The sequence below is a fragment of the Quercus robur genome, chromosome 1 (assembly GCF_932294415.1).
Source record: "Quercus robur chromosome 1, dhQueRobu3.1, whole genome shotgun sequence".
NCBI lineage: Eukaryota > Viridiplantae > Streptophyta > Magnoliopsida > Fagales > Fagaceae > Quercus > Quercus robur.
In genome coordinates this window covers 48,174,638-48,186,836 of record NC_065534.1, presented here as the reverse complement: position 1 = coordinate 48,186,836, position 12,199 = coordinate 48,174,638, and the positions used below count along the sequence as shown (strand labels likewise).

The 12,199-nt window shown below is 34.7% G+C and overlaps 1 protein-coding gene across 1 annotated transcript; it reads left to right on the top strand.

Annotated features, from left to right (window-relative positions):
• Positions 1-456: 456 nt before the first annotated feature.
• On the top strand, positions 457-3,300 carry LOC126712657 (uncharacterized). The gene is made up of 5 exons (XM_050412079.1): positions 457-644; positions 1,313-1,535; positions 1,693-1,791; positions 2,095-3,000; positions 3,232-3,300. The coding sequence occupies exons 1-5, from the start codon at positions 457-459 to the stop codon at positions 3,298-3,300; spliced, it is 1,485 nt and encodes a 494-aa protein (XP_050268036.1).
• The last annotated feature ends 8,899 nt before the right edge of the window (positions 3,301-12,199 follow it).

The following is a 12,199-nucleotide window of genomic DNA, read 5'->3' as shown; positions in this document are numbered from 1 at the left end:
GTCTATTTTCACCAGGGACGGACCCAGGTAGAAGGCTAAGGCCCGGGCCCACCTTGGGCCAAAAAAAAAAAAAAATTAGCAAGTAAAATTTTCCCAAAAAAAAAAAGGGCTTGGGTCCCCCTGAGTTTTTAGCTTGGGCCCCTCCCAAAAATCATGAACCCCTAGCCCATCATCCGTCCAGGAGCCCATGACCCATGAAAAAAAAAAAAAAACCTCAGCTCAAGTCTTAACAGTCCAAAACGAAACGAAGAAAGGAAAGTGAGACAGAGAGAGAGGCGAGACAGAGAGAGCCATCTTGATCGGAGAGGAGACTCATGTCAGTGTCGCCATGACGGAGAGAGACAAAGAGATAGAGAACCTGAGCCGTGTCGGTGACGGCGTGACATTGTGGCCTGTGAAGCTTGCAAGACCGGAGCGGAGACCCATCTTCATCAGTTGAGTGTCGGTGTTGCCATGATGGAGAGAGACAAAGAGATAGAGAACCTGAGCCGTGTCGGTGATGGCGTGACATCGTGGCCCGTGAAGCTTACAAGACCAGAGCGGAGACCTATCTTCATCAGTTCATCTAATCATCTTGTACCCACGCCGCCACGCGAGACCCACTTTCCGCTGCCGCCGCCCACGGAGACTCATCACACTCACAGGTATTTACTCTTATCATTGTGATAATGAGAATCTGTGCTTGTGATCTGAGAATCTGAGATTCACAGAAACTATGCTTCATGCTTGTGCCTTGTTCATGTTTGTGTTTTTACTGAGAATATGAGAATCTGAGAAACTATGCTTGTGATCTGAGAATTTGTGTTTTTTTTTTTCTTTTTGGGCTTTTTGGCTTTGTGACTGTCACTCTGTGTTTGTGACTCTCTCTCTTGCATTATATAGATAAGAGAGATAGAGAGAGTAAAAGAGAGTAGAGTTTGTAGAGATAGTTTTTTCTTTGTTGACTAGTAGTTGGGCATAATAGGGACAAGTGGAGTTGGGCAACGAACAAGTGACAGGAAAAAAAAAAGGGTAAAAGTTAAGAAAAGTTTTTATTAGCAGTGTCGGTAGTGGGATTCATTGGGTTAGTGGGTCAGAATTAGAAAGATGGAGACAACACGAAGACACAAAGACATAAATAAAGGTAGAGAGAGACAAGACAAAGACATAAATTAAGGCTGAAAGGTAGACCAAAGACAAAAAGAAAAAAACAAATCATATAATATAGAAAATTGTCACACAAATTTAAGAAAATTACGGTGATTCTTATATGATTTTAATTTTATTTGTAGATCATGAAAAAATCAACTACAATGCTTGATTTTTTCAAAAGAAAAGGTTCAACTTCAAATTCTTTCGAAGTCAACGTGGAATTGCCAACAACTAATGTTGCTATTCCAATTCTAGAAAATGTGGATGTTCCAATTCTACAAAATGTTGATGTTCCAATTTCAGAAAATGTCGATGTTCCAATCTCTCAAACACAATTTCAAAGAATTGACCTTGATTCTTTCAATTATGATCCCGGAACACGTAAACAAATATTGGAATATCATGTTAATCAACGTGATGAAATTCAACAGGCTTACATTATAAAAGGTCCTCACCAACCTCCTCTAACGACTTTCAAAAAAAGTGGAAAGCACAATCGTAGCTTTCAAGCTTCTTGGTTTGGAAATTATTCAACATGGCTTGAATATTCTTCTACGACAGATGCAGCTTATTGTCTACCATGCTTTTGTCTTTTATAATTCAAATGGGGTTGTGGGACAAAATACATTCATTGTTGGTGGATTTAGAAATTGGAAAAAGGTTGGGGGCAAAGATTGTTATTTTCAAGGTCATATAGGAAAAGATCATAACTCAATTGATAGAGTTGCCGAGCAAATGTGTAAGGATTTGATGAACCAATGGCAGCATTTACAAAGGGTAGTTAATCATTTCACTACTGAACAAATTGCAAATAATCGGTTGCAACTAAAGGCCACAGTTTTTATTGTTCGATATCTTGCCTTTCAAGCTATAGCTTTTAGAGGTTAAGATGAAAGTTTTAGTTCATTAAATCGTGGGAACTTTTTAGAATCATTGGATATTGTGACTTTTTGGAATAAGAAGGTTGCTAAAATAATTGAAAAAGCTCCCAAAAATGCAACCTACACATCACCTAGGATTCAAAAGGAAATTCTACATGTTTACTCAGTCAAAGTGAAGAAGGCCATTCGGGAAGAAATTGGTGATGCAAAGTTTTGCATAATGGTTGATGAAGCTCGTGATGAGTCCATGAAAGAGAAAATGGTTGTGGTTTTTAGATATGTTGATGCAGAAGGCTTTGTGAAAGAACCTTTTTTTGGGCCTATTCATATTGTTGACATTGCGGCTTTGACTCTAAAGAAGGGGATATATTCTTTGTTATCTCAACATTGTTTAGATATACAAAATATTCAAGGGCAAAGATATGATGGAGCAAGCAACATACGAGGTATGTGGAATGGATTACAAGCTTTGATTTTGAATGATTGCCCATATGCTTACTACATCCATTATTTTGCACATCGCTTACAATTGGCATTAGTAAAAGCATCAAAACAAGTTGTTCCCATTAATCATTTTTTTCTTACATTGCTTTTTCTGATCAAAATTGTTAATGCTTCATGCAAGCGTAATGAGCAATTGAAAGTTGTCAATGCTAATGAAATAGCACATTTGATTGATCTTGAAGAGCTTGAGACTGGAAATGGACTCAATCAAATTGGCACTTTACAACGACTTGTAGAAACACGTTGGAGTTCACATTTTAGATCAATTTCTAGCTTATTAAAGATGTTTACTTCAACTGTTGAAATTTTACAAAATATAATTGATGATGCAATTAATGGAGAACACTGGGCAGAAGCAGAGTCAGCTTATGAGGGTTTAACTTCATTTGAATTTGTCTTCATCTTGCATCTTGAGAAGGAAACTATGGAGATCACTGATAAACTTTGTCAAACTTTGCAAAGCCAATTTCAAGACATTTTAAATGTCATGCATTTAGTTTCATCTACTAAAGCACTTATCCAAAAATTTAGAGATGATGGGTGAGATGGCTTACTCACCACTGTGATATCATTTTGTGAGAAGCATTGCATTGATGTCCTGGATATGAATGCTTGTTATATTGCGAGGCGAGGTTGAGCTCATAATCAACAAGATAACGTTACAGCATCATTATCAAGTAAATTTTTTTATGTTACAATAGATTCTCAACTACAGGAACTAAACTATCGGTTTAATGAAGATGCAATGGAGTTACTTAGGCTTAGCTCAGCTTTAGAACCTTGAGAGGCATTAAAATCTTTCAGAAGTAGTGATCTTTGTTTGTTGGTAAAGAATTTCTATCCACAAGATTTCACAGATTATGACAAACAAGTATTAGAGAAGGAGCTTTATCATTTTGAGCATAATGTAGTCCAGGATCCAGATTTCAAAAAATTGAAAAGTTTATTGAGTTGTCTCAATGGTTAGTGAGAACTAGAAATTCAAAACACTACAAACTTGTTTATAGAATAGTAAGACTTGTGCTTACTCTTCCAGTTTCTACTGTTACTACAGAACGAGCATTTTCAGTTATGAAAGTTGTCAAAACTAACCTTCGAAACAAAATGGAAAATGATTTTTTAACGGACTCTTTGATGTTATAAATTGAAAAGGATATAGATTTGACATTTAGTTTGGATTCAATTGTAGATGATTTTGAAAATTTGAAAGAGTGTCGAATTCCCTTTTCATAGATGATTGTATAAAGAAACAATATGTTTCATGTCTTTTGTTTTTGTTAGTAGAAGATTGTATCTTAATATATTAAGAAACAATGATTTTTTGGTATTTGTCTTGATTGATAGTTTATTAATACTATATGAATGCGTATTTGAATTTTTTTTTTTTTTTTTCGCTCATCTCCGGCCCCCCTCAACTAAAAATCCTGGGTCCGTCCCTGATTTTCTCTATATGGTTTTACAAACTAACCAAAGGCTTATATATGAGAAACCACTCCTAATATAAATCAGATTAGCCTCCTTAACATTGCTTTGACTTGCTCCTTTATAATCCATCCCATGCAACTGACCCACGACAACAATTCAATTAGTGATTTGATTTCTAAGGCCCACCACGTTGACTCTGTTTTCTTTTGTGACGCACCTATGCTTGGGTTTAGGATTTTCTTTCCCTGCAAACTTCATACACGTTGGATTGCATCTTGGCTTCTTCTTCTTTTTTCCTTTGCTTTCTTTGCTTTTGGTCATCTCTTGAATTCACGCCTGGGCTGGATGTTTACTTAGGCTGAATCTTTACTTCATGATTCATATCTGGGTCTTAAGTTAGCTTGACAATTGTTCTAGCCCCACTTTGTATGTAAAGCCTATATTACCTATAAAACAAAGACAACATATAATCAATCACAAATAACATAAAAATAATGCTAAATAGGCAGATATGAGAGTGCTTTATTGTATATATTTCATATCAGTCCCTGAAGAGGATCTTAAAACCTACACTAGGGCAGATTTTTAGTGGCCCATCCCTTAAGACCACTAAAAATCTCTTACGCCACCGGCAAACCACCAGAGGTCCACATGAAATGATGGAACGAGCCAATGACCCTGTCAAGAAAGATGCAAAAAGTGATCTCCTGATAGAGGCTTAATCTGCAAGTCAACTCAGCAAAATATGGAATAAAAGACAAAATTCCCTGTGTTACTCAACACACTCTTTCAAAACTACCAAACAAAAATTCCCTGTGTTACCCAACACACCCTCTCAAAATTACCAAACAAGAATTCCTCGTGGCACTCTTTCAAAGTTACCAGAAAAAAGCTCTTACCCAACAAACTCTTTCAAAATTACTAGACAAAAATTCTCGTGTTACCCGACACACCCTTTTGTGTTACCCGATACAAAGACCGTTTGTGTTCCCCGACACACCCCTTTGTGTTACCCGATAAAAAGACCCCTCGTGTTACCCACCACACCCCAACCCAATAAAAAGACCCCTCGTGTTACCCGACACACCCCTTTGTGTTACCCAATACAAAGACCCCTTGTGTTACTCGACACACCCCTTTGTGTTACTCGATACAAAGACCCCTTGTGTTGCCCGACACACCCCTTTGTGTTGCCCGATGCGAAGACCTCTCCGTGTTACATGATACACACTCTTCCAAAATTACTTAACAAAACATTTTTGTGTTACCTAACACACTTCTTTGTGTTACTTGATACAAAGACACCTCGTGCATCCCAGCACACACTTTGGTGCTTTCGGGCACACACCTTTTTGTCACTCGATGCGAAGGCCACTAAGAGCTGCAAAGAAGGCACACTAGGGCAATTTTATTTTGGTGCCATGATCCACCTGCAAAAGAATCACATTTTCAACAAACTAGAGGAAAGAAACTGGGGCAACCAGAAAGAGCAGAAGACAAGAGAATAATCAATAAGCTCATCAAGGTTCCTTTCTATCCTATTTTTTCAATTTCTGCCAATATTTTCATTTATCCGAAGCAACTTGATTTCGGCCCCAAAATTTGTTTACACTTGAATCCGGAGGGACAAAATACTTTATCTAATTCTTTTCAATAAATTTTAAATAAGGAGGAGGTAGCTGTGTATTTTGTTTGGCCCCAATTCACGTGTCAAAACAAAGACCAAAAAAATTTTAAAAATGTGAAAAATCATGAATCTCAAAGTCAAAAAGGGTAAAAATAAGTACAACATGTTTGAATAATGAATCAAAAAGTCACAACATTTGAAAAAACCCATTTTACAGAAAATCTAGCCAAAATCCTAACCGGGTATGATAAAAAAGTTGACTTTTTGATCTGACAACTGGATCATGTTGAATTTTGGACTGTCTCGTAGGGCATATTTTCCCTTGAAATAATATTTTACGGGCCAAAATCAGAGTTAAAACAGATAAGATATCACAAAAATACCGAAACTCTAATAAAGTCTTCACTGTATTTTTCAGGAAAGCTGATAGTATTGTACTCGGCTTCGCGCAATAAACTATACTGATTGGGTAAGAACTGGAATGAATGGACTAGACCATCTTGAAGAATGAGGTCTTAGCTAATTTCCACCAAAAGGGTTCGACCATATCAGCTCCGAATTAAAAGATATGAATTTTTCAAGGGAAGATGTTCAGAATTTTTTAGTTTTGTGTCACCTCCCTTCTGAGCACAATATCTCGACGACTGTAGCCCCAAATTGAACGAGGCTAGAACCATTGGGAATTAGAAATCCAGAGATGTTCGTGCATATAAAATTAGAAGAAAACAAAGCTCTAAAAGGCCTCTAAACAACTGTGGGAATATCAGGCCAGGAATTAGAAAAAGACGAAAAATGCTGACGAGGTGGATGGCATGGCGGATAAGGATAGAGCTGGCATTAGTGTACCAAGGTACACCAATGCTAGCTGCTCCTTTGAAGGGGCTGCTAGCACTAGTGCACCATGGTACACTAATGCTAGCCTCCCATTCCCTCATTTTTCCTATAAATACTCCCCATTTTTTTTGGGTAAAAAATCATGAAGAAAAAGTGAAAGGAAATTGTGGGGAAAAATAGAGAAAAGTAGGGAGAAACAGTGAGAAAAAAATAGTGAGAAGTCAGGAAAAAAAAAAAAAGAAAAAGAAAAACCCTGGAAAAAAAAAAAATCTCTCTCTTTCTCTCTAGGAAACCCCACACCAAAAGCCCCATCCTTTCTCCATTATTGTAATCTCTTGTGGGTAAGGATTTAGGGTGAGTTTAGTTTCTTGATAACTAAACCCATCCCTCCCTTTTACCGTAGTAACCATCTTGCATATATATAGAAAAAAATCTCTCTTTTGTTTTGTTGTAAATGTTATTCTTATATGTTGTTCTTGTATATCTTGTGTTTGTTTCTAACCATTCTTTTTAATGCATTTACTGTTGTTGTTGGATATTACATTTGGCTTTTATTCATCCTAGATGGGTATTGGATCATCTACTCGGCCATGAATGGGAAGTTCCCTTAGTTGGAGGAAATCTCATCCCACCTAGATATCTAGGATTTTACTTAATATCTTTTAATTCCTTGTCATTTATTTTCTTGCAAAATCCCCACCCCCCTTTTAATTTCTTGCAATCCCATTTACTTTCTTGCAACATACCCCTCCGCTTTTACTTTCATTGCTCTTATACACACACACACACACACATAAAAGATTTTCTATTGTCCTCTTTAAATGGTGTTTAAACCCCCCATTAGAGCACAATATGGGTATGTTTTGTTGGAAAAACACATGTTTGTATTGCATACGAAACATACGCAATAGAAAATTAACGGATCTACTTCATTCGTAATTGATAACATGTATTATGTAAATTTCAGAATATAAAAACAAGAGAGTGTATCTTGGCGCGGTGAAATTCAAAACCAAATATTAGAAATACTTGAGAACACTTTTAATCTTCACTCCAATTCCACTTGTTCCCAAGAAGTGTGGTCTCTCAATTAGTTTATATGTATGTGTTCAAGGGAGAATAAAAGAGTGTCCAACACCCACATACAAACCATTTCATTCTCTTACAAAATTCTGTATGTTTCTCTCCTTATAATTAATTATCTAATTGGGCTAGCCTTTTGGGCCATTCCAATTGGGCTTCAGTATGTGGCTTGGAGTGGGACCAAAAGGGAACAAATAAGACTCTAGCTCCAATGGGCCTTGGGCTTTTCTATCAACTCTTGACAAGTCCAAAGTTACCATTAATTATATTTAATACCACTATATAAATATAATTGCATTTAGGCCTTATTAATAAATTATATCTCAAGACTTTATTATACATCCAACCCCTTCATAAAATATTCCTAGTAATACAAAGTCATGTAAGTTGATTGTTACTTTGAAGATTGCTACATCTTAATCCTTGAGTACCCGGTTTAATCCTTTGAGTTATTCATCATATATTTATGAAATCCAATTTCATAAATATATACTTTAGTAACTCCTTACTAAAGTAGTTAGACCTAACATTCTAAATAACTAAATTCATTAAACTTATCTCAAGGAAATATTTTATATCTCTGTTAAGAGATTATGAATTCCATCTTGAGAATATATGTTCCATCATCACTAAATGTGGCTACCCAACATATTGAGATTTTGACCGTGACTTTAGATCTCACTCCTGATGTATCAAAGCTGTTAGAATAATGTGCCCTAAAAAACAATACTATGCATTTTTATTTGATGATAAAATTTTATTTTCACATTCATAACTTTTACAGGTATATTTTATTATTTAAATATGGCATGTGATATCCCCTCTGTAGGAAAAATCATATTAATGGTTAAGGAATCAAAGACAGGGAGTAATGATTTTTCATATATTATTAAATTGTTCTGGGCTGTGGATATTAATTGAATATTACCACTGAAGCCTACACTTGTTGTGCTGCTATATGATAGAATGATTTACTCCATCATTGAAGTAGTGACTTTAAGCAAACAAGTGGGTGTAATGTAACAAGTACATACACTGAATTGGATCCGATCAAGAACACCTTATGGAGTGATCATTGTTAATTAAAAGGTTGTTCTATCACAATTTTTCTATTGTCCTCAAACATGAGGGGTTTATGTATATTTATTTATTATGCACATAACTTTGACAATGTCAACTGGTGATGCCAATTTTAAATGCTATATACAGACACGTTAGGTTATGTGTGTAATGAGTAAAATATATAAATGCTCAACAATGAATCCATCAGTTTCTGAAGAAGATAGAATATTCAGTTGATTTTCATATTGAAGTTGGACTCAAAACAAAATCAGCCGGTAACATTTTTCAAAAAATGTTTTATATATATAACATTGTATATATATTTTAAAGAGTTTTTAAAGATATTTTGGAGTCCAATAGAAATTATGAAATCAAGAAATTAAGGGTCACATAAGCTAGGGACATGACAGTGATATTTATCCAGTCCTAGTGGCTTGTGGGAATATAGTATGGTGGAAGGACATAGATATAAAATTGTATGAAATGGGACCTCATTTATAATTCTCTAATCTTCAAGGGTCAATAATTTTCTTAATATGGTTGAGAAAATTAAGAAATAATTTTGGAAAGAGTTTCAAGATAAATCAATAACGTTCAAAAGGTTATTGATAAAATCTTACGGCTGAAGAGTAGGATCCCTAAGGATCCCACGTCCAATCTCTCTCTAGGGTTTTAGAAGTCTACTATAAAATAAGATTTTATAATATCATATTTAGTAATTGGCCATCAGAACTACTGTGTGATACTGCAGTCTTTTGAAAACTTAAAAGAAATAGAGAGAGAGACGTGAATACCTTGGGAGGCAACACGCTTGGGTTGCTAAGAGAGGTATGCAATTTTGTTCTATTTAGAATCCATGATTGTGTGGTACAACAATCTTTAAATGAAAATATGATTTTTTGTTTTATATTGCTTCCGCAAAAGTTATCAAAAGCAACCTACACTTCATGATCAGATCCATTATTCTCTTAGGATTAAGAGTTCATGTAAATAGAAGTCGTGAGATTTATTATTCATTTGACAGTCGTTAGGTGAATAATAAATCCCACAGCGATTCAATTCATTATGTCTTAACTATTAAAACATATCAACATAACAACACATGTGCTGGACATCTCCAAATGTGGAGATATTTCATACTAGGCTTACACCCACTCCACAATTCCTTAGGTGTGCTGAGAATAGATTTTGATGGAACTAAATTTAAAATATGCATTGCAGCTTTTAGTGCATATCCCCAAAAGGAAATTGGTAAAGTTGAATAACTCATCATGGATCTAACCATTTCTAAAAGAGTCTTATTCCTTCTCTATGCTACACAATTTTGTTGGGGAGTTCCAGGTGCAATTAATTGGGATACAATCTCATTTGAGTTAAGTAATCCTTGAAATCCCCAAGAAGGTATTTGCCACCACGATTAGATCGAATGGCCTTTATGTGTTTACCCAATTAATTCTCAACTTCAACCCTAAACTCTTTGAAATTTTCAAAGGTTTTCGACTTCTATCTCATTAGGTACACACAACCATATCTTGAGTAATCATCCGTAAAAGTGATGAAGTACTCATAACCTCATTTTCATCTAAAGATGGAAAGCTAGGACATGGTTTAGCAATAAGAACAATGTCCCAATTTCTTTTTCAGTCAACATAGTTGGATCCAGTCAGTTTATTTTGATTAAGAATAGCAACAAGTTGGCTAAATGATGCCATGATTAAATCTAAAAATTACAAACATGAATATAATAAGTAAACCGAACATTATCAATTTAGCATATAAGCATATAATATGGAACCTTAATAAAACTATAATATAATATATGCAACGACAACTTAATCCATGTCTATAATTCCTTGGTAGCAAGTATATTATAGACACCATGATTGATTGAGAACTATTCTCATTATTAGTGCTATCATGATAACTCTTATCAAACACTAATAATATGTCGTATTACATTTAGCCTCTAAGAGTAATAATGACATAGCTCCTTTGGGAGGTTAACATTACACTTAGTCTAGTGTATACCATTATCTAGAATCATGTGTAGTCACATTTCATCTCCCTTATAGTGTTTAAACTTGTAGTACCATGAAACAAAACACCCTCCTTTGGGATCGTGAGGCATATACGCTAAGACGAGGTGCTTACTCACATTACTATGAACCAATAATGGAGGCCATGAGATCCAACCCTTGTATCTCTCTCCCACTAGATGTTTTAAATAAAGGTTTTTAATTAGAAAACATGTGTAATCTCATCACACATATCCTTGCATTTTATCCATGTGAAAACACTTAGATAAATTCAAAATTCACAGTTTTCGATCGATTGAATGTGTAAAAAATTAAAAAATTCATACTTAACAATCTACCTAGCTTGATCGGTACTCAATCGCTGCTTGATTGATCGAAAAAGAACATTCAATTGATCAACTAGCAATTGAATATCAATCGAATCAAACAAATTAGTCATTGTTTCACTCAATCGATCGATCGAAACTTGTGAAACTAGAATTTTCAAGAATTTTTCTGAAGCAGTTTTCAACAGTTTTTCATGAACAAACAACCATTATATGAACATAATAGACAGAGATTGATATCAAAACTTAATTCCATTGATGCTATAGCCTTAAAGTTCAATTTAACATACTTAACATCAAACTTAAACAACATCATAACATCAATATCAATTTTTATCAAAAAATAATTTCAATGACCACGCAAAAAATTAATTGTAAAATCTTCTAACAACATGAAATTACTTTCTTTAATTCCAAACTCACAAACTAGGTTACACAAATTCAAAATTGAAGACCGCTTTAATACCAATTGTTGGAAATACACATGTTTGTATCGCATACAAAACATACGCAGCGGAAAATTACAGATCTACTTCATTCGCAATTGATAACATGTACTATATAAATTTCAGAATATATAAGAACAAGAAAGTATACCTTGGTGCAGTGAAATTCAAAACCAAAGATTAGAAGTACTTAGGAACACTCTTAATCTTCACTCCAGTTCCACTTGTGCCCAAGAAGTGTGGTCTCTCAATCAGTTTATATGTATGTGTTTAAGGGAAATTGTAGAGTGTCCAATACTCACATACATCTCTTTCATTCTCTTACAAAATTCTGTATATTTATCTTCTTATAACTGATTATTTAATTGGGCTAGCCTTTTGAGCCATTCCAATTGGGTTTTAGTATGTGGCTTGGAGTGGAACCAAAAAGGATCAAATAAGACACCAGCTCCAATGGGCCTTGAGCTTTTCTGTCAACTCTTGATAAGTCCAAAGTTACCATTAATTATATTTAATACCAATATATAAGTATAATTTCACTCTAGGCCTTATTAATAAATTATATTCCAAGACTTTATTATACATACAACTCTTTCATAAATATTCGTAGTAATACAAAGTCATGAATGTAGACTACCACTTTGAAGATTACTACATCTTAATCCTTCAGTACCCAGTTTAATCTTTTAAGTTATTCATCATATATTTATGAAATCCAATTTCATAAATATATACTTTAAGTAACTCCTTACTAAAGTGGTTAGGCCTAACACTCTGAATAACCAAACCCATTAAACTTATCTCAAGGGAATATTTTAAATCTCTGCTAAGAGATTATGAATTC